Source organism: Temnothorax nylanderi, unplaced genomic scaffold (genome assembly GCF_030848795.1).
Source record: "Temnothorax nylanderi isolate EJ_2023f unplaced genomic scaffold, tnyl_v1.0 TNYL_tig0009_pilon, whole genome shotgun sequence".
NCBI classification, from domain to species: domain Eukaryota; kingdom Metazoa; phylum Arthropoda; class Insecta; order Hymenoptera; family Formicidae; genus Temnothorax; species Temnothorax nylanderi.
In genome coordinates, this window is record NW_027249071.1 from 730176 (window position 1) to 756012 (window position 25837).

Here is a 25837-nt window from a genome sequence, read left to right on the forward strand (position 1 = left end):
CTTATTCTAACTAAGTGAACTGCGCGCCGAATATTTTTTGGTTCTAAAATATTTATTATCTTAGCCGTTTACAGAAAAAATTTGCCGGCTCCTAATTTAAGCCGAGACGCATTGGGAGCGGGGAAGAGATATTCCAAATAAAAGCAAACACAAAAAAAACACTGCTACATATATTTCATAATCAACATATATTTATGTTCAGAGCTGTATGACAATGCCTTTAATTCTGAAAAGGGCGTTCGTTGGAACACTCCTCCCGTATTTTGCGGGACACTCTTCGTTGCTATGCGAAAGTCTTAAGATTGCACTGTTTTAAGACTTGAGTATACCACTGGAAGAACCGAAGAAGTAAGCGTTGAAATTTGAAATTATCAAATTTCACTCGTTTAGGTTGAGTGTCCAATCGGCCGCCCTGACCCTCAAGTTAACAATCTTGTGACTTTCAGGGTTAAACATAGTACAGTCGGGATTACTGATAAAATTATAACGCGCGCGCTACGTGTTTTACTGTGTGATAAGTGTGATTCTGCACGGAATCTGTAGTGAGATAGTGAGATCATAATCACATGGCGCGAGTGCGCGCCTCGTACCTCCTCGCTTCTTTTCATCATTCAATCGCTTCAATTGTCCGTCAAGCCTTAAGATTTATCGATGGCGATGAGTAAAACTTACTGACTCCGGTTTTTTCCCTAACTGCTGTTTCTCCGCTAGCTTTGAAGATTCGCGAAATTCGCTTCGCAGTTCCGTTTCCACGTTGAAATTCAAGGAAAGAAAGAAACGAAGCGCGCTGAGAGTAACTTTACTCATCGCTAACGCTACTTATGTGTAAAATTACGATCCGCGAGGATAGAAAAATATATATAAATATATATATTATACAAGGTAATACTATCGTTATACAAAATCCGTTGGGTCTTCATGTTACAGGCGCGATATTTACATTTAAATATTACATTCGTTATCACTATAGACAGACGATTCTGCCGTCATATGATCGTTAACTGACAATGAGGGATGATTGCGGGCGATGGGGCATGAAGATTGTCGATAAAAGCGCTGGGCAGTCTCTCTCATGAAAATATTATACGTATATGTCTATTGTTATACGCAGTCGATCGTTACGAGAACTCACCGTGTTCACATCGAAAATTGATAAGAAGCTACGCGCGTGTATCGTACACGTGGCGTAATAAGTTAATAACAGTACGTGGCTCGCGAACTTTGTTTGCCGGAACATCGCCACTTGGTAGCACGTATAAAGAGAAAACCTTGCGGATGATAACGCCCAGGATATCAACTTGACGCGTAATTTCTCGCGTCTATTCGCACAAGAATGCAGTTCAATTAATAATCGATCACGCGAGTATGCATAAGCACGTGCGGAAGAATGCCACTTTTTAATAAGTTTCTTTTTAACTTTCAATAAATTATGTTTTAATAAATTATTAACAGCGCGATTAAACGCAACGAGAATAATTTTAATCGGCGAATGAAACTAATTAATTAATCAATTTAAGTTAATTAAGCTGTGAAACCAACGAGTTCAGTATTTTCCTTTTGCCTTTTGTAGTTGGCGAGCCACGTTAACGAATACTTGACGTCACGATGTTGTTCAAGAAAAATCCATGGTCATCTCGAGCGGAAATTAATGCGGATCGTCGGTGAAAATCAAACAAGAGGCACTTACCAGCATCATTGACGCCGCTCGTCCTCCTCGCGGGAAAAAAAAACGGTGATATTGAATAATTGATTGAAATTGAATGAAATATGCGTGATGTCGGGATGGGATATGCATGACAGGATGGATGTGAAGTGATACATTATACTGAATAACGAAGGCATACGTATCCATGTTAAATACGTAGATTTTCACGAATAGGTATACATATTTTTGCGAGTACAAAATTGCGATCCAAGGATGATATAATATGTACAAAGTATAAAACGCTATGAAAATTACGTATATACAATACAAAACACATACGGATATATTTAAAAAAATGCACATCGGAGAAAGGTGAAATTCAAAGAAGCTCTCCGATTAATTAGTCGAACTGTAATTAATTGTCTGAAAATATAATTAGGACTCAATCAGTAGTCGATCGTCGTTCAATTCGAAAATAAAATAGTAAGTTCGAGATAAAGTTTTAAAGTAAATATCAGATCGATAGTAGTCAGGTAAAAGCGTAGTACACATAGCGTAACAGTGTAGAAATAGCGTAGAATAGTGTGAAAGGAAAGTACAAAGAATAATGAAGAAAATAGTATAGGTTTAAAGTCTTCGAGAAATGTTCGACTGCGCGTAGTCCGTGTTGTAAACTTCTCCGTGATGATCGTCAATTATCTATCCGCGCTGTACGTTACACGTCTGTGTTATGTATTGTGTGCGTGATTATACAATCGTCATCCCTTTATCATTAGAAACAAGAAACGCGGACGCAGGAACGCACGTGAGGAACGCATTGCACTATATATATAATATCACAGATTTCACCCCTGGAAATGAACACTATAGGAAAAGGCGCGGTCCACCCTTAGTTTCTACGAATCATTTCGACGACACGCGCTTCCCATCGCGACATGATCTCACCGCGAGTCACCTTCTGTCAAATAAGTCCTTTTTTTTCACGCAGTGATGAGTCTTTTTTCTCGAGGTGACGATTTTATCTACCGATCTATCTACCAGACGAGAGTGCCCTGCCACTCGTACTGGGCCTTTCGGAACACCAGATCCATGACGACCCGGGCGTCCTCGACGGAGTTGTGCGTCTCCTCCTGTATCTTCCGGTTGAGCACCCTGCGCGCCAGAGTCTTGAGGCCGTTGCGATACGGCAGGCCGAGGTAATGCGGGAACATCACGCTGGTGTCGACCACGTTCGTGTGGATCAGGCGCAGCGCCCTGAGGTCGTTCGCGAGACCGTGACCCATAAGAATCGTCTCGGCGTGGATAAAATTGAGGAGATCGTTCTGCACCTCTCGCAGAGTCTTGGTGACGTTCAACAAATTCTCCTCCGTGATGCCGCTGAACTTGGTGTTGTAGTCAATTACCTCGGAGCTCGGCTTCACGAGCGTGTCGTATACGATCTGGCCGTACAAATTGACGAGGGTCACTCGGGCGAGCTCTAGGCCCCGCCGCGTGTAGCACATCTCGCAGTCCATCGCGTAGACGCCGTAGTTGTTGTCGTGCTGGTACACCGGGGACGGCATGGTGCGCACGTAATTCGCGAAGGGCCCGTTGATCCCGGGGACCAGGCCGGTCCATACGTGCGTCTTCCACTCGGCGCAGCCGCGCGAGGATCTCGACTGATTGCAGCACGTGTGATACCAGCTGTCGTTGGTCATGCGGTTGTACAGCTTGCCGCAATGGTAGACGCAACGATCCGCGCCCAGATATTCGCCGCTCTGATCGACGTAGATCGTCTTTTCGCACCTGACGCAGGTCCTCTTCAATGACCCCGTATTGCCGCCCACGCCGGATTCTTTCTTGTCCGGACTCTTCTCGCTGTCGGAACTGCTCTCGCTGTCGCAGTTCCTCACTTTGTTGCCGTGTCTCTTCTCGTCCAGACACATCTCGTCGTCGGAACTATTTTTGCTGCTGGAGCTGCCCTTTCTGTTGCAGCTCCTTTTGTGCTCGGAGCTCTTCTTGCTCTCCGGGCTTTTCTCACCGCCGGAATTGCTCCAGCTGTCGCAGCTCTTCTCGCTTTCCGAGCTGTTGCTGTCGCTCGGGCTTCTCTCACTGTCGGAGCTGCTCTCGCTGTCGCAGCTCTTCTCGTTTCCGGAGCTGCTCTTGTCGTCCGAGCTCGTCTCGTTGTCAGAGCCGCTCTCGCTGTCGCGTCTCTTCTCGTTTCCCGAGCTGTTTCTGCTCTCCGAGCTTCTCTCTTTGTCGGGACGGTTTTCGCGGTCGAGATTCTTCTCGTTGTCGGACGAGCTCTCCTGCTCGGAATTGTCCGACGAACTGGAATTGCTGTATTGTCCGCTGTCACTCTCGATCTTGGGGCCCGTAGGGTACAATACATTGTTTATTATCGCGTGACCCGGTGAGAGAGATGACGGAACGGGGTAGCCATGCTCTAACAATTCCTTCTGCGACAGCGCGTACTTGTTTATCGTCGATGCCAGGAAGGTGGGCACATCGTTCGGGAACATCGTCTGCCACTGGCTCTCGTCCGGGATGTCGTCATTGCTGGACGTGTCGCTGGTCAACACCTCGCGCGACGAAGGCTCCTCCGACACCGTACCGTGCTGAGAAGACAACCGCGAAGACCCCCGACTCCTGCTCCTGGACGCTCTTCTCGTTTCCTTATCCTCGCGACGTCCGGAGCTCCGCGATTCCGTGCATTCGCGGACATTCGTCGCTTGCAGCGACGCAGATGCCTTCTTGGACTCTTTTTTCTTATACATATACTGCCCGGCGGACTGTACATGCTTTCTCGTCTCTCGCAAGTTCTCATCTTTATTTCATAGGGACAAACAAATATATACGTAAATTACTTGACCTACCAAGATCTACATTGCTAAAGATGTCCACACACACACACGACACGCGCATGCAAATCTTCTGACCCTTCTGACTTTTCTCTTTCTTTCTTTCTTTCTTTCTTTCTTTATCTAATTAGTGAAGGGATCTACGTTAATATGCGGTACAGGACAAATGGCTGGCACACAATGCGAAAAGACAAGCGAACCGGATGTCTAATAGTTCAACGAGTTTTTGCGAGATTGGTTCTGAGGGAAATTGAAAGCGACAGAGCGCGTTTTCGTTCCTTTCAAGGCGACAACGATAAGAAGATTTTATGATAATCCGCGTTATCATACTTTTATTGTCGTTAAAATCGTGACGAAGAGGCTTTGTGCGGAGAAAAATGTAAATTTTCAGTAAAAAGTATGGCGTTGCGTTGCGGGCGGCCGCGTCGCGTGTTCTTGACCCAAAAATTGCCTTGAATTTTTTCGGCTCGCGGTGACACGTTCGTACTCCGACAAGAACGACAAAGGTTTGACATAGTTTCGTTCGTCGTACGTGGGCGCACGTGGGAAAACAGGCGGATACGCGATCATCCGAAAAACAAACTGCTGCGCGATAAAAGCGAAAGTACGCGCATAAAATCTTTTAGAATCGGTCAGATCATTCTCACCTTAGCCAATAGCGACGTTAAAACGCCCGATAGAGGTGTACAAGGTAGAGGTAGGACCAGGTCAGATAAAATTAAGGGGGCGGGGGGGGGAGAGGAGAAAAAGAGAAACGTCACATACGTAATTCGTGCCGGCCGTATCTCGTCCACGTGCTGTTGAACATGTCGCTCGGCGGCATTCGTGACTTCGCGCCGCTCGATTCGTAGATGCGGCGATACGTACTGAGGCAGATCCATAGCGAGGGAAAAGACATCCGAACGACCGTTGTTTTCGCGGCGACATGCACGCGCGAATAATTTCGGGGAGACGAGCCGTGAGTGAGCGCTTCGCGGCGGCGCGGCGCGTTGTTCTTTATTCGCGCCTGTGTTATCTTGTGCAAACGCGTGACGCGCCGCAATATATTCGCCGCGAACAGAGGGGGGACCCGGGATTTACTTACGTGCCAGCTTCCGTACGGAAAAGAATGATCCGCGACTGGACGCGTTAAAAAACAGAAACTCTGCGAGGGGACCTCTCTTTTTCTTGAAAGAGCACTCGCCCGAATAACAACAGCTGCGGAGGCTCCGATAGCCGAAGTTTTACTATTTACTGTCGTATTGTGCTGTGCTAAAGGCGTAATTTCGAAATTTGCTCCGATAAGAATTCCTCAGAAAAATATAATTTTACGCTGATTGTGAGATATATATAGGATGATTCGCAAACATATGAGTCAAGACTTTCCTCACGAGGGAAGCGATCTTCTACATTTTCTACAAGCTCCTCTCGACGATCGTCTCGTTTCGAACGGATATCTAATTCGGTGCGATTATTTATCACCATTCATCACCATGATTCTCGCTAACGAACGCTTCGCGCTCTGATTGTTAACTGGGAGAGAGAAGAGAGAAATAATTCGCCGCGAGGGGAGGGGGGGACAATTAAGCTGTCTCCCTGAGATATAAAAGTAACGGCGGTAAAAATGAACTCAACGAGGCACGCAACTTTCACTAATTACATTACCGACGAAAAAAGAATGCAACGTATATCACTTTTTGCCGGTCAGCTGCCTCGGTCACGTCCTCGCGATAAATTTGCGTGACGTTCGCGCGTTTGAGCGCTCGTCGGGATAAAAATAGCGAGAACGCGCGGTTGCATTCAGCCGCCCGTGCTCTGGCCGAAGGAGAAACATCTCGCGAAGCGAGTCCGACGCGTGTACATACGACGTAGGTGCCCCTGTTCGCAAAAGTCAGGTATTTGCCCCCGAAAAAGAATAGCACGATAATCATTTAAATTAATAGATATTAAATCCATCCTGTATGCAGATTATATTATTTTATTCCTACAGCGCGCTTTTACTGAATATAAAAATCATCGTTAAATTATTTTATTAAACATCCACGTGACTGTCCAAGAAGCGATACGTTCCTTGCCTATGCGGAGAAAATATTAGACATTATTAGGTTGATGCTAAAGATTCGTATCAAATAAAATTAGAAGACCGAAAAAGATATTTAAAAAAATCATATTTAGTTCAATAAAAAAAAACAGGAAGAGAGTAAGATTAAAGTCCGTGGCGGGGCAGTTTTGCTTAAGTTTCAATTTTAAATAAAAGTTAAAATTAATTGTTTCCAATTTTATTTAATAAATATGGATGCACTTTTCACGTCAACCTAATAGCCGAGATATTGGAATACCCGTTGTTTTTTAACAAATCTCTCTTCGTTAAAAATATACTCGAATATCCAAGTCTCGAGTTTTCCAGGAAACCAGACAGCTGGATGCAACGCTGGTCGCTCGAATTATTTAGAAATACAGCAATATGGTTAATAAGCCCGTGCGCATCTTGCATATCGATTCAGCTCCGTTTACTTCTCAGTCCATCAGTAATTTTACTTACTTGACTTCCCCGCAAAATTTTTAAAAAATTCGAGATTTCGGCTCGTGAGCTTCCACCGCAGATACCTCCTCGGAGATGTCATCCGAATCACGCGAGATCGGATTTTAGTCACGTGTCGATAAAGGGCAAGCGCAGATTGCGACGTGGATCGCGAGTAATAGCCGAAAACGCGCCGAAAGTTCTCGTCGGCGTCGCAACAAGCGAGATATTGGTAATTGAATTTGAGCCAACTGCGCGCCCAAACGGGAAAGAGCGAGCCGAGAACCGGCCCGCGAAGGCAACGGAAGGAGAGACAGAGGCAGGGGCGGAGACGCAGAAGGGAAGAAGCGGACATAAAGAGAGAATCGCTCGTTGCTCGCGGGTAACGGAATGCAGTATGACGACGTCCAATATGTACCGTTGCGTCATTTAATAAAATCGTCCCGCTCCTCTCTTTCTCTCTCGTTCGTTGGCTCGAAGAAATCCGCTGCCACTTTCCGGCGAAACGTGACTAACAATAGGTAAGTCATGAACGCGAGGATTCCCGCGATAATTTCCATCGAACGGATTATGACGTGAAATGAATGACGTCGACTGGTCGACAACTGCGTTCAAGAGTTCGAATTAGAGCTCTGACTAATAGGAAACATGCGATCGGTGCTGCTGCATGCGATGAATTAACGGCAGGCCGTTGAAGTTTATAACTACGTATTATAATTTAATTACTGTCGATTACTTGATTAAGAAGCTGGTTTATTATGCGATCTGATTATACCCTTATTTGTTGACGCGTGACTTCGTGTTATCTATAGCTTTATTTGCGTGTATATATATTTAGAACGTATCTGTTTGTATATTTAAGCGACGAATCTGGGAGATGGACAATCCCAGATAACATCATCGTTATGTCGTTAGAATCTCGTATTGCAATAAGTTAATCAGTATAATATTGTATGTACGTAATAAGGTTAATAAATACTTTACTACATACTTTAAGAAATAGCTAATAATTATTGCATAGGGGAGAAGTGCTACAAAATCGTATTACTTAAGACATATTATGTTATATTTCTCATTTGGTACTATTTGGCACGTAAATTAATATTAGAAATTAATGTTCAATGTTTAAGATACCTATTATTTAATTTTTCTTACAAGAACAAATTAATTTGTTATGAAATATAAAGCAACCAGTTTCCTAAATCGTATTCCTATCGGTTTCCAAAAACATATCTCCTTTAAAAATTTATATAATAAATTTGCGAATAAAACTAATGAAAAAATGGTTGAGAAAGTTTATATATATTAATAACAAGTCAAAAAGTATCCGACATATATAATAATAATACGATTTGAGAACTCATGTTTAACACGTTCGCTTATCGCATTTAGCTTATCACATATAGGTCAGATTATATAACTATATAGTTTATCAGTTATATAACTTATACAAATAATATTATATAGTTATGAAATGATAAATATTATAATATAATATTTATTATTATATAATATAATATTATATAATTATAATATAATTATAATATAAAGAATAAGTAAGTATGAGTTATCACATCGTATCGATTTAAGAAACCTCGTGGTGATAGGATTTAGGAAACATGATAAATTATATAGTACTTGTAATATGCAAAAAATGAATGTAAAATATTCAACAATAAATCTATTTAAAAAAAAAACAAAAAAAAGCAGAATGATACCGTATTTTTAAATTATTATCATACATAAATTGGTCAAAAATTACATTAATCATACCTAATTTAAAAAAATTTGTATAATTTTTGTAATACGTACGAAATAAGATGTAATGTGGGAATTTTTTGTCAATATTTTTTATTGCATATTTTTTGCCATTTTTGTAGTCAATAATAAAAAATAATTAATGAGGTACGATTTAGGTATGTGACAGGTACATATTAGACAATACCCTCCTAAATTAAGAGATATTTATCGCAAAAATGTATACTCACATAAATAATGATTTATAAAAAGTCTTATTGCGTTCTATAATCTTCGTTAATAAAAAAATACCTATCTCTGCAATTGCTTAGAAATAAACTTCCTTAGAAATAAATCTTCCCGAAAGTCAGTCTTTCAATTTTCTGGACTTTGCTCTTTCTCATATAAAAGCGGCGCATATATTTCCAGTATTGATGTTGTTAACGGCCAAGCTCGTCGATTTTCCTACGTCTACGCGACCGTGATACTTTCTCATCACGCAAAATAGATATACTTAGTAATCGCGTTACTAATGGCTCGCGCCGGACTGTGCCTGACCTACCGCAATACCGAATCGACTGTCTTGATTCAATTAACTTATTCGTGCGGCGTCGCACGATATTTCATTCACATTTTATTCATCGATCGATACAATATAAAAAGAAAATAAGTAATGAACACGCGCATTCAGATTATTTAATTCTCTTCATATTCAATCGGGTCAAATTTTCAACATGCCAAATGAACTTTAACTCCGGAATGGAATCTCCGATTTATTCGCGTATCCGTCCGCGCCGACGAGCTGATTTATCTAAAACACTCGGCGTTAGCCGCAATTTTCGGCATAATTTTCGTGTCGATGCCCACTTTATCCTCTCTTTGTTGTTCGCGCCTCGGCAATGAACTTTCGAATGATAATGTCGCGTGATTAAGACAGGTGATTAAAGTGCATGATTAAGGCGTGCGAAGCTTTGTCTCTAAGTGGCAGTATCATGTGTACAATGGGAGTGATTGCTGCTAAACCGTCATTAAAATTTTTTTCAGTAACCTGAGACGAAGAGTCGCACTCGCACATCATATTTACATATGTTCGGTAGCTTGCATGCTGCCAAGATGTGAGCGACAAGGAAGGGATGGTGGACGTTAAGATGAAAATTGAGCCAAAAATTGCACGAATTGAACGAACCATTGATTCCGATTTAGGAAAATAAATTCAGAAACGTCAAAGGGCGAAAGAAGCTCGCGAGAAAAGGAATCACGGATTACGAAGCACAAATTAATATGCGCCTCGCATCTTATCGTATCTTATCACAGTTGAACGCTTTAGGAAGCAAAAGAAAAGAAAATCGTAACGCGTATTATGAGGATAAGTCATCACGAGTTTCATCGATGATCCATCAATGAAAGCGTATTTATTTTTTTTTCTCCTGATGTGTCACACGGAATCCGTCTTTATTCGCGATAAATTCTAACAGAATATTCTCACATATGATATCTAATAGATATATCCGGTATCTGATGGGCGCTATTAAATTTTCTCCGCGGTATGGTATCTATTCACGATATTTACGGTATTTTTCCTATTTAGCGGCATGGTATCTAACTCGAAATTTTATTATTTACTCAGTAAAATATATTTACATTACCTTACAATTGTCAGTTTATACAGACAAAATAGTCGTGTTCAACACTATTCAGACACGTCGGGATTAGTATTGATTGAAGATACACAGTGTCCTCGACTGTGTAATCGGGTTATATTTATTCACAAAAACAAACAAAAAGAAACGACGGAGCTTGTTTTGTAGGAAAAGTTTTCTCATACGAGAGACGTGTACACGAATTTTAGACTTCAACGATTTTTAGTTGCGGGACGTTTGTGATGGGAAATGCGGCTGGCAAAATGGAAAATCAGCTAAGAAAGAAAGAAAGAGAAGGGTGATACTCTATGCCGCTAGTATCTACGTACGAGTTAGTTATCTACGAGACACAATACGCACGTATCCCCGGCGAAAAGCATAAAAAATATATTGCTCGATTTGCAAGTTTAAATTATTCGCGCGATTTATTATATTCTCGCGTCGTGTGGATCGTTACATTAACAGATCGACATTAATATTGAAAACAAAGAAAGCTTTCTCCTGCTATAACGTAACTCTTACGGTGGCGCTTGTTCGTTAACTACGACTTTTCTATATCCTCGAAAATTTTTTATATATTCAAACTTAAAAATAATTAAATTTAATTTAATCATAGATTTAATCTTTAATGAGACCGCGGGCAATTTTTAATCATCAAATTAATTATCCAAATAATAAAATAGATAATTAAATTTTTATTATCAGCGCTAGTAGAAGAAACCACATTGCAATAAAAAAAAAAAATTTCTATCATCTACTCCTATGTCGAGAAGCTACAAAACTTTTAACATTTATCTGTGAAAACCAATTAGTGTAAACTCCGCCAAACAAGACAGATTCTCTCAAAGCGAATGCTTTGCTTATCGGCCTTCGGATGACGTCATGAATATCACAGATAATTTGTTTAATAATGTAACACCTTCCGAATATAATTGTATCACCGATTAGAGTTACGCGAGCGAAGACAGTGAATATTAGAGTCCCTCTAATCAGAGTCTAGCCATACGGTAGCAACTTTTGATTGATTCGCTATTTCTTGGCAAAAGCAAGAGAAACAGAAAGAGAAAGAGATATAAGAGAGAAAGAGAAAGCGATTTGAATGTATATTTCGCTCCTTCTCTCTCGCAGAATTTTGCGAGAACTGCAAGTTGGCCAGACCTCTGATTAGAGGGACTCTAGTGAATATTTTCTTCTTCTTTTTTTTTTTAGTACGTACCGTCGGCACAGCTCGCGACATATTTGCCGTTGCTGGAGAAGGCCATGTCGTTCACCACGCCGGTGTGTCCTTTCAGCGTGCCTATCGTCCAAGGGTGATCCCGTTCTTGCTGGACCTCTCGACGTTTCTTGTTTTTCGCGCGTTTACCGGACTCACGAGTAGGCTGCATTGTTACCGGTGTCGATGGCGGTATATACATGGGCGATTTCGAATTTTCTGGAACGAATTCATTCCTATCGTAGTACGTCGCTGTAACACACAAAATGTAACAAAGCGATTAAATACTCCGGGCGAGATGAGACGCTCCGAGTCCGAGCGAGCCGGGTTTCGCAACTCTAAGTCGAGACTCTTTCGTACTTGGACTCTTTACGCGTGTAAGATAAAAGCAAAGAAGATAATGAACGTGTTGGAATAATAAACAGTGAGAATATGATTTTCGCGAGATGAAGTCAACAGTCTTTCGCGTATTCAGTAATATCACGGAATTATTAGGCTATCTCGCCTAAAAATTCTGTGAATACGAAAGACTGTTGACTTCATCTCGCGAAACGGACGTCGTGTGATGTTATACCAAAACACTTATCAAACACACGACGCACGCACGCACGCACTTCGAAAGAAATATGTTTTTTGAATAAATTTATTTTATAATTGATTGTTGCTCGATTATTGCTCGATCGAATAATGAAGTAGATAAATACTTAGAATAGGATTCAAATTTTCTTTTAGTCTGTATTTTTACAACACACAGATAATTTAAAAAAATGTAATAAAATAATATAATTTTGATATATTACTGCCATTGATGACGCATGACGTTGGTTTATTGGGGACGACAAAATTCCTTGCACAATTTTCCACATATATATCTGCTTCTTCAGATGTAGGTTGATAGTTGGTGTAATACGGTGGAGGAATGCCGAAATTAGATTCCCGATTGCTATTGCGGTAACTTGAATGTCCATGTAAAAAATTAGGCACATTATGTACATATACACATGTACAATATGTACATGTGACAATATGACAATATGTACAATATGGACAATATGTACAATATGTACAATAACATAAGTAATTCATGTTTAATATGCTCGCGTAATACACGACTCTACTGAAATGCACTGCTCGATTTCTAATAGTTCTATTCGCTTTGAAATTCCGATAGAAACTAAAGCTAAAAGGACATGTGCATGCACGCTTATTTCCAAGATGAGTCTATGGGGGGCCTAAGCCTAAAGAGACACCCCTCCAAAAAGTCAACGGCCAATCTTCAGCCCTTCATCCCTTCCATTGTTGCATCGATGGTGCACCATCGACCGAGAACTTGCAGAGACACTAATAAGGGGTGGACGCCTATAATGGGCCTGAACTAAGACTATGGTGGGCCTAAGCCTAAAGAGGAATTCCTCGAAAAAGTCAACGGCCAATCTTCAGCCCTTCATCCCTTCCATTGTTGCATCGATGGTGCACCATCGACCGAGAACTTGCAGAGACACTAATGAGGGGTGGACGCCTATAATGGGCCTGAACTAAGACTATGGTGGGCCTAAGCCTAAAGAGGAATTCCTCGAAAAAGTCAACGGCCAACCTTCAAAGCCCTTCAATCCCTTCCAATGCATCGATGGTTGCATCGATGATTCATCAAAACGACCGTGAACTTGCAGAGAAACTAATAAGGAGTGAAAAACTATCAAGTTACAAATCACGATAAAACGCATTTGATTTATCCAGGCCTTGATACTAAAAAATATAAAGACTATTTATTTTACCATTGCGCCATAAGAAGATCGAGTTCTAATTAACAATCGCTATGAGCAATTGATCGCAAAAATGAAAAAAAAACTCACCATGAGAAATGAAATGTCTAGTTATTTTAAAAGTTTATGAATCATAATTAATTAATGCTCATTGAGTATCTGATAATAGGAATCAATTGTCAAGAATGATTAAATAGAACAAAGGCAAAATCTCAAATACGATTTTTTTTCCACATTCGATTGTTGTAATATTTGCTTGAGTATATATTATTCTTAAAATTCTAAAATATTCCGCGCGAAACATGTCGTTAGGTATATCTCAAATTTTCCATTACGCCTGCATAGGAATGTTAATTTCTCGATAACGTAACCGTATGTAATTACATGTCGCGTGCCTACGCATTCCTCAAGTATTCTTTGCAATAAGAGCATCGGAAAACATACAGTTTTTCACTATATAAAAAACAATTGTACACCGAGATGTACGATATTTGCACATTTGCTTGTTGAAATCTGAATAAATATCTAGAACGGGATCTAAAACTAAAAAACACCTTTATCTCAATAGAGATCATGTTTAATCTTAGACTGTAATTAATTCTTGTGCATCGCAAATTCGTCGAAAATATATGTACTATGATATTTTAAAATATATATGTTTATATATTATAAAATATAAAATATATAAGCAATTATAAAGTCCTTGTGCAATTTTAAACTTTTATAACTTCCGTTCTATACATAATAAAATTAAAATCACTCAAAGATATTAGAATTGCAACCTGTAAGTACATAAAATGCACAGGTTATTTCACAATTATTGCGTCATCTCGTAATTATTACGAGAAATCGAATTGCTGTGTTAAAACCAGTTTAATCGTCTCATAATATTACTTTATAATTATGAACGTAGACGATGGTGTTTCATTTTATATTAATCATTGCTCATCGTAATTCCATCCGCATTTCCTAGAATCACGGCTTGCCTTTCCGTGATGGCGTGTTTGTAAATATCGGAATATTCGTATAATCAATACTAAATACTATTGCTATTCGTATAATCAATACTAAAGTAATCACTGTTGCTCGGACGATAATGCAACTTCGTTGACGTTTTTCACCGTCATATTTTATCAGACGATTCGTGCGTAACGTAACGCTTCGCGCATAAATACGAGCGATATTAATATGTTGATTGCGCGGACGATAAGTATTTGCGCGATCTACATGTTTTGCGATACGTTCGCTGGATAAAAGCTTCGAGAGTATCAGAGTATCGCCTTTAATACGAAAACTTGAGAAGACGTTGAATTAGTTAAATAAAAGAAAAACGCACGCGCGACGCACATCGCGTAATTGCAGAAAAATGTAAGAAGTTGAAAATTCAGCAATTTTTTCCTCTCTCTTCGAAAGATTCTTTCCTCGCGGATAACGCCGCTTATATTCACTCGGAAAAATAGATTCTGAATTATGACGATCGCACGGAATCCTGGAAATTTTCCATCGCACGGGAAATCCCGGCAATTTTCTATTGCCTCGAAGCCAAAAATATTTTTATATTTTCACGATATCTCTTCACGCATTACTTATACGCCTAGACATCTAAAAGACAACGCGTCGTTTTGATTATAGATTACTAAGCAAATTCATTTAACTATTTTTATCGTTACGATCATATAATTTTAATTGTTCGCACTGAATATTTTGGAAATTAAGATCTAGACAAAAGAACAAAGAGAGAATTGAAATCATTGTTAAAATACGACTTTCTCTTTACGAGAACAATAAACGACTGTTATAAAGTCGATATGCATCTCATAAAAAAAACGACAATAAAACAATACGTTCACAATGTACGCAAATTCTTTTTTTTTTTTCATTCTTCAATAGTGTAGAAGTGTTGGTCGAGTAAGTCGAGTTAATTAACTTTATTTCACCTTTTCTACACGCATTATATCTTAAAGGAATTCTCAAATAAAGGTCTTTTTCCATATTTTCGCTTGAAAGAAAATTTATGTCGATGCCCACTCTCTCTTCTTTGTGTGCGTTTTAACGGGTCACTAGACGTACATATAATGCTCTGTTCTAAAAATGGTAAAACCGAAAAGATTTTTATAAGTTTGGTAAAAGGTATGATCATGGTGCATGGCGGCCATCACTGAAACAGAGACTCGCATACCACTCGTGTGCCCAATGCAGGAAGGGATAGTGGGCGTTGACGAAAATCAGACCGAAAATTGCAGCCAATGACCGCTGATCTAAATTGAATATCTCTGGTAGCCCATCTAATATTTTTTTAAGAATATTTTCTCTTTATAAGAAACAACAAAATTGTTACAAAATCCAATATAAATCTTACAAAAAAAGACGATAAGAAATACGTTCGCAATTTTTCTTTATTTTTGAGTGCTGCAGAATTGTTAGTCGAGCTAATAAAATAATTTCACTTTCATTTTTTGCTACACGTGTTCTCAAATAAAGGTCTGCTTCAATATTTGCGCTTGAAAGTAATTTCACATGTTATATGACTTGCAGTAAATAAAACAAGAAATCTGTCCCAAAGAAATCTTTTAAAATTATAGAATTCTGGGATTGTGTGTGTGTGTGAGGATTACATTCGCGTGAAACGTGTGCAGTAATCATCTTGCTCCGTTTGCATTCTGCGACGACAGTTGAACACGCCTCTAGAGTCTAGATCAATATTTGTTATGTTACATAAAAGTTCGACCAATTACATGTTTACATGTGTATTACAATAAAATCCACAATTCAGAATTATTCAGAAACTTTTAATCATACACAGTTACTAGCTTGCCCCTTTTGCTTCCTCATAGAGGAAGCTTTGTTTTTATAGATTATTACGTAGAATGTTGTCTCGTTTGAAAAACAGTAATATTCTTTCGTATAACGCGATAAAGATAATTATTATTCAATGTATCTCAACAATCAAATTATCTTTATAACAAGAAACGTATATTTTTCTGAAATATTTTCTTCTAGTTAAATCTCGAATGTATAATAAATCTAATAATAGTCGTAAAATACGTAGTTTAAAACACTCGAGCCATAAATTGTATTTTATTGCGATTTTACTTTTTATATACTTTACTTCGAAGTCAGATTTACAACGTTCGATACTTACAATGGTTCTGTCGAAAATAAAAAAGTATTTCGCTCAAGGTTTCGCTATAAATCGCAAACGGCAGAAAAGAAAAGAGTAGGAGAAAACGCAGAGAGAAAACTCAATCGTTCAAACCAATATATCATACGATAACAGTTCTGCGATCATAAAACATGAATATTCGAGGTCGCACGAGCGAACTAGGACTTGCCTCCGCGGCAAGCAAGGTCGCGCTCCAAAATTTTAACACCGGGAATACGTGCGGCTTATGCATTCCACCCAGGTGGAATCCTTTCATTGCGCCATGTCCCCGAGACATGTTCCTCTCGATCGCTATGAGATCCACGTGTACGCACGCGATACGTCCGCGTATACGTACGCAGCTTATTTATATCGTCGCACGCGAAGCGCATGCCAGGATGCCGCCCGATCGCGGATCGGAGTAGGTACAGGGAGAGAAATCAAGCAGATTGGTAAATTTTAAAAAATTATTGAAATTTCCTAGATATATTTTAGTAAAATTAATCAAACATATTTTATATTTTAATGTAGTAGATATTAATATTTTTTATTATGGTAGATATTAAGGAGGGTGGTTAGTAAAATCAATTTGATAAGAATTAGTTCAAATTTACGGAGAATATTCGTCTATGGGAATCTGTCGTCCATGCCAAAGTTGAAGACAATCGTCTGCATGGTTGTCGAGTAATTAATTATTGAAGTTATACTCTTGTCTCTCTCTTATACACGGGCGACACAGCAGAAATGTTACCTAACCTGTAATGTAACTCTCGAAAGCATATTAAAAATGATAAGAATTTAGTGAAAATAGGTGCAAATAACTCTTTACATATTTAGGAAGAACTTTCTCGAAGACTGAAATGATTCGTCTTTATAGTTATCAAGAAATTGTAAAAATAAAACAGGACCACATTTATTATTTCCACATTCCAATGTGGATAATAACGTATTTGGGTTTCAATTGTACAAACAACTCTTTTTAAACCTTAAGAAACAGCAATTAAATGCATTCCACATATTTATTTGCTAAAATTCGTTTATTTCACGCGACGAAAATCCAACCTATATGCTTTTCCCCTGCCGCGCGCCCCTTCCCCGCACAGAGAACGATCCAACCTCCTTAATCAGAATAGCTCGCATAAAATTCTTGGTAGTACATGTGGTCCCACAACTACCATGATTTCCGGGAAAATTTTAAGAGAAAATTCTCTCCGTGTACCTCACCTGCTCCGGCGCCGGCGAGGCGGGGATCCTTCAAGTAAACCGGCTTGGCTTTAACAAAGGGGCTTTGATAAATTACTTGCGAAATATCGAACAGGCGACAGCGTTTTCCAAGAAAATATTATATCCGTTAAAGACAAAGAAAATTCTGTGCGTGTTTAGGCAAAAATTTGAGCTGCGTGAAAAGCTTATAAGTGTGTGTTACGCGAAATTCTACGTGCGGCACAAAGAGAATTTATTCATTTTATTCATGAGATTATTCTTTCTCCATTAATATATACATATATATAAATCAAGATTTGATTCTGAAGTTTTACAATACATTTTGCAGCTAACTAATATCTCGAATTATGTTAGGTATCCTAGATCGCGGATTGTCTAAATTTAAATTAACAAAAAACTGTTTTCTTCTTCAAACCATAATTATATACAATTCAAAACTTATTTAGGTCGATGAGAGAATTTCTTTTTTGAAAGCGAATTTTCCTTATTGAACCATATCGGCTGCGTTCCGACATCCGACTCCGACATACGACTGATTGTAGAATCGTCTTAGAAAAAGAATGGCTATTCAAATAAAGGATAGCCAATTGTATGAGGGTTTAAAAAAACGTTTTGTAATGATTTAGAGAAAAAGAAACATAAAATGTAAATAGCCATTCTCTATTATTTCACAAATCCTTTCATAAACGAAATCTTTCACTAAACATTTTCTGTTTGTCCTAATATTCTAGCTTGTTCAGGTCAAAAAGTCAACTTGGAAACACCCATCATCTATTTTGCTGTCTGATAAATTAAGTAATGGAGGAGAGAAAATAGGACAGATAGTTTTCGACAAGTTGTGAAGTAGATCTTGATCTATCTACTTTTCAAGAAGGTACTTCTTTTGTGACCACTGTTTTCACCATTCCTGCCGTTAAAGAAATCGATTGGATATGGTTTACTTCCGAATAGACCACCCGCCAGATACTCCTCGTTGTGCCTTTCAGTTCGGCCGACAAGAATCAGAGGCGAGATACATTTAAGCGGCAAGTAAAATCGCGATAACGCGATACCGGCATTTATTTTATGACTACATAAAGTAGTTTCGTAATTGAGACACGACTGCTTTAGTTACGAGGCTTCAGATAGATAATTAATTCAAACACCTGTTGCGAATGTATACGCGAGCAGAAATTTTTGCTTGTGCATTCCGCGAACATCTAAGCGTGTGTACAATTATAATTGTACAATTATAAATAATGTGACAAAGGTCACTTTTTGCACGCGCAATCGTTCCTTAGAATCTTGTGTGGTTTCCCAAATATAAATCTTTCGTTTCAATTTTGTTCACAGAAGTCTCTGAAACATCGCATATATTTTGCAGAATATATAAGAACTAATGCAAGTCGAAACGATCAAAGATCTCCTTGTAAAAGAGGAGTCGCACATAAATCACAAAAGAATTTTCAGTATATTTAAATTTCCTTACCGATGTGATTTAAAATTATATTTTATATAATTTAGAATGCTCAAGACAGAGTTAATTATTCTACGTCTTTAATGTCTTACGTCCTTCGCTGGGAAGATACGTGCATTATCTCTCCCGTGCTTTATTCCTCCCCTTCTAACTTCGACCGATTCGACACGCATGTGTTCAGGCCTTTCTCTTTACCGTTGAAGAAATGGAAGAAAATCGTCGCAAGACAGTGTCATTCCTTCCCCCTTTCTCTGCACGTTTCGCATTCGATTAGATTACGTTCCTTACTGCGCATCGTTTCATTCGCGTTATCACGCTAGTTTCACTCGCGAGCATCATTCGTGCGTAACAACCGCTCGCGCGATAGAAAAAAAAAAAGTAGAAATAAGACGTAACGCATGTCGGATGAGTGACGCATGTCGTTCGACGTGCAACGTACAAGGGCAGGGGTCAGTAAACTATACGCACCCCGCGGGTATTACATGAATAAAGAAAGCGACTTTTACATGAATAAAGAAAGCTGTGGAAATTCACTTGTTATCTTATTATACATACGGAGGGGTAAAAGCCATAGTGGAGTGAGTCAAATTTTGTAAAATATTGACTCGTGTGCATAAATGCAATCTATACAATATTATAAATTGCATCTATGCACACGAGCCAATATTTTAAAAAATTTGACTTACACCGGCCACTGTGGCTTTTACCAGTCTATATAATAAGCACCTGCGTAACACCTGTGTCCTTGATTTTGCCTCTTTATAGGCTTGCAAAGTTTGAAAATATTTAACGTCCATGATTTTAAACGCTTGTCAAACCCTTTTCAAAAGTTAACATCTGCCTCTTTATACCTGTAAAAAAATCTTTAAGAGTTTTAAGGTCTTTAAGATTTTACAGTCTGTACGATTTTCTTTGGCAACGCCCCGTTTTCTCCTCGGCAATGCCGCAGACAAAGAATCCTCAGTTAATGTTAATCCTCGGTTAATCCTTGGTCAATCCTCGGTCACGCCTCTTTTTTCGAACACATTTGTCACCACAAAGTCAATTTGACTTCAACCAATTTTCAAGCAACTGCTGTTCAAAAATTAACGGTTAAGTGGATCGCAAAAAAATTCTAGAATTAAATCTAAACATTGTAGAATGTATTCTCATTATAAAAAATTAACTTTTTGAGTGGCATCATGTTTAAAAAAATCCTTGAAAAATGTAAATTTCCGGAAAAAAATCAAAACCATAACTTTCATTTTTCAATGTTTTTGCTCAAAATTTTGCATAGTACTCTTAAGATATGTTACTTTAATAAAAAAAAATAATCTAGGATTACTTTGATCCCGTGTGACAACCGAGGGTTGACGCCACCATAGCGATTAGCGAGTTTTTATCGCTGTGCCAAAAGTCGACGACATTCTGCGTATCTTTGATAATAACGTTTCATTCATAAACTCGAAGAAAATTCGAATTGTCTGTAAATTGATAATTGTAACTTTCCAGTGCCGATTTAATCCTTTTATTTTCACATTTATTTAAGCTAGAAGAAACATACGTGTTTGTATTTTTCATAACATCTCTATTTAGAAGTGTTTAAATACATGTGCTATCAAAACATGTTAGACCTACTTAACACAAGATTGAAAGGAGCTAATATATATATGTTCACAGATACATAAGAGAAGATTTAAGAAATACAGATGGATACTATTTTATTACATACCTAACTCTAAGCCATATGGCTACAACGGAAGGAAACGAAAGGGTTAAAAGAATTCGAAAGTCATATTTTCATATAGATATTAAAAAAACGAAATAATACTTTAATAAAAACAAGTCTTATTTATTTGTATGCGCGCTTTCATTATCGATGCAAAAGAAATATTCTCTAAATAAATCTCTATTAAACTAAAATAATTAAGCTAACTAGAGCACGAAGATATATATATATATATATATAATTATAAAAATTGCGAAAGTGGTTTAGCAAAATTTCGATCTTTTCGGAAAAGATCGATACGTAAAAAAAGCATCTTTAGTTTTTAAGAAAAGAACTACGAGAACAAAATTAACAATGAGGCAACAAATTATCGCTAATTCCTACACGTGCTCCGAGTTTGACGGCTCGGTTTTATTCTTAGATTCGGATCTTATTGTTAGCTTTCAAAACGCCGCGTCTAAATGCAACCTCGCGTCATTTCTAAATGCCATTTTAAATGCCTGGTGACATTATCAACACCGAGCTGGCACCAGTTTTGCATCTGATAATGTCGACGCAAACGCGTACGCGTGCACACAGGCACGTGTACGCGTACCGCGTCTGCGATAACCGGCGGGTCCTTCGCTCGCAATCGTCACGCGCGAATTTCACGCGCGCGCTAACGGGACCTGCGCCTCGTCCTAACGGAAACCGCGCGATCGCGCGTGTCTATTGAAACGCGAACGAAGGTCTCACGCGGGAAGGTGCTTTTACGAACTATCTCGCGGACTTTATTTTTACAAGATAAAAAAAAAACGACCAAAGATAATGAGATAAACGGGACACGCGCTGAATCGCGGAGTTCTAACGGGAAACCCCGCGATGCGAATCAGCGATGTGTCCGTCCGTTCGAGAGGAGACTTTATCATTCTCGCAGGTCGGCGCCATCGTCCGAGCGTGGCAAAATTTCCTATTTCCTTTTCTTTTTCTTTTTGATTTTATTGATGATTTTATTGAAGAAACTCGCCGTTTTCTCTAACGCTCCTTCGCTTGACCGCGACCGAGATCTTAATTGTACGGATCGAAACGATCGCTACACGTGCGTCGGATGTGTTTTCGCGTTTCTCTCTTCCAGTTGGAAAAACCTACGGCACGTTCAAGAAACCGGGATTTTCCGAAGGAAGAAACAGACGCCGCCGAGACGAGACGTGGATTTTCTGCAAATTCGGAACACGTGCAAGAGGGGAAGATAAAAGTCGAGACGAGTTTGACACACCTGCAGCGCATATGCTTAGAACCGCTCGAGAACACCCCTCCTTCCCTCTCCAATAAATCAATCAATACATCCGTAAACGTCAAATGAAATATTACCTGATCCATTAAGTCTTAGAAGGCACCTATGTGCTTTTCTGTTTTAAATCCTTGTAACTCGGTTCCTAATCAAAATTTTTAGACCTCGTGATTGGTATTTAGGAGTAAAGAGAGTTGCTCTTAATGGTATATACTTTAACCACTTTTGAGAAATTATATTGTAAAGAAATTAAAATCTTTCCATAAATAAGAAAAAGATAAAATTTTAAAAGTTTAAGCTTACTAACAAAATCAATTTGTATACACTTACAATTAGTTTAACATGTATATTATTAATTTATTAATTTATTTTCATCATGAGATTGTTTGTTCAGTAATTGGGACAGTCACCAAAAAAAAACAAAAATACACGTAGACCTCCTAGGTCTTATCTAATTCGGATATAGGCACCTTGCTTCGTGAGCAACTTGCGAAAGGTTCTCGACACAATAAACACTGAGAGCACCTGAAAATGCAGGTGCCATCAGGATGTGTGATCAACATCTGCTTTCGTTTTTCTTTACTCCATTCTTTTAAAATTTTCCGCTTTCCTCTCGGTTTTTTTTTTTTGTATGTACAGCCGTAAACTTTCTACTGGAGCTGAACCAAGCTTTTTATTGCGAAACTTTTATTGCCAATTTCTTTCGAACAAAAAATGTATGGTCTTACTTTTCGAAGAGAAGTCAAAGATAGAAATGAGTTTATGGCACTTATTCATTTTACAAGCATCACTTCTAATTTTGTTCTTGAAAATACTACGATTACTACTGTACCTCAGAAATTAAATTTAAAATTATGCACTATAAAAATTTTCTAAATTTTTCAATTTAAGCTACTGGTATATCGAAAAACGTATTAACCCTTAAATGCCACACCTCTCAAGAATCTCGTAAATGACACATGGGGTCTAAGAGACCCCAGCATGAAAAATGTCTCCTTACTTATTGATTTTTTGATATTTAGTTATGAAAATTATTTTCAATGTTGTTCAAGGCTTAGAAAAGAGAATAAAATGCTTATATTGTTAAAATTTCAATTTCAACATAGTATAAAAAATTAAGATCGCCAACAGTTAAAATGTTGGCTCCAAAATCAAAAAAATAAAAATTAATAAATAAATAAATATGAGCTCCATATTTGGCGGGAACATTTGAAAATATATCATTCTAAAGGGTCTGGGGTCCGCTGGACCCCGGGTGGCATTTAAGAGTTAACTCCATTTTGACAAAAACTAAAGATACGATTCTTTACCTTTAACAATAAGATACAGATATATATTTTTAATTATTTATTTATTTTAGAAGTGCCGCCCGTATAATAAACGAGCACCGAGTTTGCAATATATCGACGAGCCTGCTCCAAAACTACAACACGTGTTTTCATCGCGCGTCGACATTTGCGCGAGAACGCACTGAAGAAAGAAAGAAGGGAGAAACGTGGCCGGCGGCGCGAGGCATCCGGAGCGCGCCGCGCGCCTCTAGTGTGGGACCTATAATAACAGCCCGGTTATCGCTCCGGTAGGCGCCAAGTGTGTCGCATGCGTGCATGCGTGCGTGCGTGCGTGCGTGCGTGCGTGCGTGCGCGCGCGCGCACGCGGCCCCATCTCGCGATCCGCGCGGCGTACGTACTGATGAACGATGAGAACGATGACTGAGAGGGATGCTTACGTTTCTGCGAGTCCTGGCGGGAGCGCGATCGCCGGCTCACGGCGTAGCAGATCACGAGGACGATCCCGCCGGCGATCAACGTGGCGAGCAGCATCATCAGGCCGGGCACGCTCGCGCTCTCCAGCACGTTCGTCGGGCACGTCGTGTTCTCCATCTTCGGCCCCGCGTGCAAACGGGGAGAAGCCTCAACCGGCACTTGGTCGCGCGAGGCGCGAGTCGCGAGAGCGTAGGCACCGCGCACCACGTACGCGCGCGCGGACGTACAACGTACAACACAACAACGGCGCGCACCCTCGCACACGCGTACGTAACGTACGTAGATGCGCGCGCGCGCACATACACACGTACACGTTCCACGCGCGCTCACGTGCCGGGACGGCGCGGCGGAAAGAAGCCGCGGAAAAAGCCCGGGGTACCGGAGGGGCTCGCGCGACCACGCGACGAAAGCGAAGCGGAAATCGGAGGGTGGGCGGCGCGCGTGTTATCTCCGCGTTCGTTCCAGTCCCACACGCACCAGTCACATGTACTCGGCGAACACGGCGACGTGTACGTGCGCGTGCCGCCCGGCGCGTAAACCGGGCGTTCCGAAAAGCCACAGGCCACTTGAATGGGGGGGGGGGTGGTGAGCGAGCCGGCCGCGGTGCGTACGTTTCGCTAGATCGCCGAGTCGCCGAGTGATTTCGCGAATCAGCGGGCGCCGGCCTCGCGCTGGTGCGCTCCGTGCTCCGATCACGTGACCGCAGCCGTGAATCACGGAGTCACGGAGTAGACCGCGCGCGTTCTCGCGAAAGGGGGGGTTAATTCGGCGAACACGGCCCGAATTAATCGCGCGCGGCGCGGCGGCGACGTTTCCTCCCTCTCCTCGCTCCTCCCTTCTGTCCTTCTTATCCACCTGTCTAGGTTCACGGCGCGCCTAAGCTCCCGCCATCTTAACGCGGGAAATTTCAAAACCGCTCGTCGCGCCTTCTCTCGGCACGGCGCGCGCGCGATACAAGATTCGATACGTACATAACATCACTCGTGCTGCGAGATGCGGCGATTTAAGCGCGCGCGATCGCATCCTCCGCCGTCGGGGTCCTGCACTCGTCCACCGCCCGGCCGTGACTCTTGTGCGGCGGCGATGACCCGGTTATCCGCGCGTGCATGCGCGTCGGCGGGGTCCACGACGCTGTCCCGTGGTGGCGTCGCGCTGACATGAAAGGGCCGTCGGTCACCATGCCACGGCGTGATCTCGCGCGAAACGGTAGCATTCGATCCCTCGAAATTCCGAGGAAGAAATTCGAAGATCCTTGTTTTATATCCTCTCGTGCACTCGCGCCGACAATCGTATCGCCGATCAGCTCTCCCCGACGTCTTTAAGTCTCCCGCGGGGAGTATATGCCTCGTGAAAAAAAAAAAAAAAAGCGGATCGCGACTTACGTAAGCGGCGGCAGCGACGAGGACGGCGACGATGATGCGCGCGCGGGCCCGGGCCGTGTAATAAGCCGCGACGGTGACGCGAGACGCGACGCGAGGCGATCCGGTGACGCGCTCCTCTCCTGCTCCCGCGATACGGCTCGGCGCGTGTTTGCCGCGGCGAGTCATCGCGCGCCGGTAATATACCGCTTCGCGGAACCGCGCTTCCGAAGCGCGCCGAACTCCCTACCCACGTCGCCTATCTCTTCCCCCTTCTCGCTCGCGAACGTCCCGCGACGGCCGCGACCGACGTTCGACCGACGATCGACACCCCACACAGTATCGCGCGCGAGCGAACTTGATCTAAAATTGACCTTCTGTGATAAAAGGCTTGATTGATTTTCCCGACCGGTCACCGGTGACCGACACCCCGAGCTTTTTCGTTTTGTCGATCGTCAGTGACTGTCCGATTGTCAAATAAGTATCATATATCATCCCAGACAGCACAATGTCTAAAATTGGGACACAAGGCGTCATCAAGACGTTTTAATGACGTCTTTGTGTCCCGATTTTGAACA

General features: G+C 40.7%; 1 protein-coding gene across 2 annotated transcripts; it reads right to left on the reverse strand.

The window, feature by feature from the left end:
- Nucleotides 1-169: 169 nt before the first annotated feature.
- Nucleotides 170-25570, reverse strand: LOC139786349 (uncharacterized). Of its 2 annotated transcripts, none has more exons than XM_071725525.1 (3): nt 24873-25570; nt 11579-11827; nt 170-4451 (listed from the first exon to the last, which is right to left on the reverse strand). In XM_071725525.1, exons 1-3 carry the CDS (start codon nt 24922-24924, stop codon nt 2680-2682), a joined length of 2073 nt encoding a protein of 690 aa, XP_071581626.1. In that variant the 5' UTR covers nt 24925-25570; the 3' UTR covers nt 170-2679. The 2 variants fall into 2 exon arrangements, with proteins under 2 accessions (XP_071581626.1, XP_071581621.1); XM_071725520.1 differs by lacking the exon at nt 24873-25570 and adding an exon at nt 23865-24866.
- Between the last annotated feature and the right edge of the window lie 267 nt (nt 25571-25837).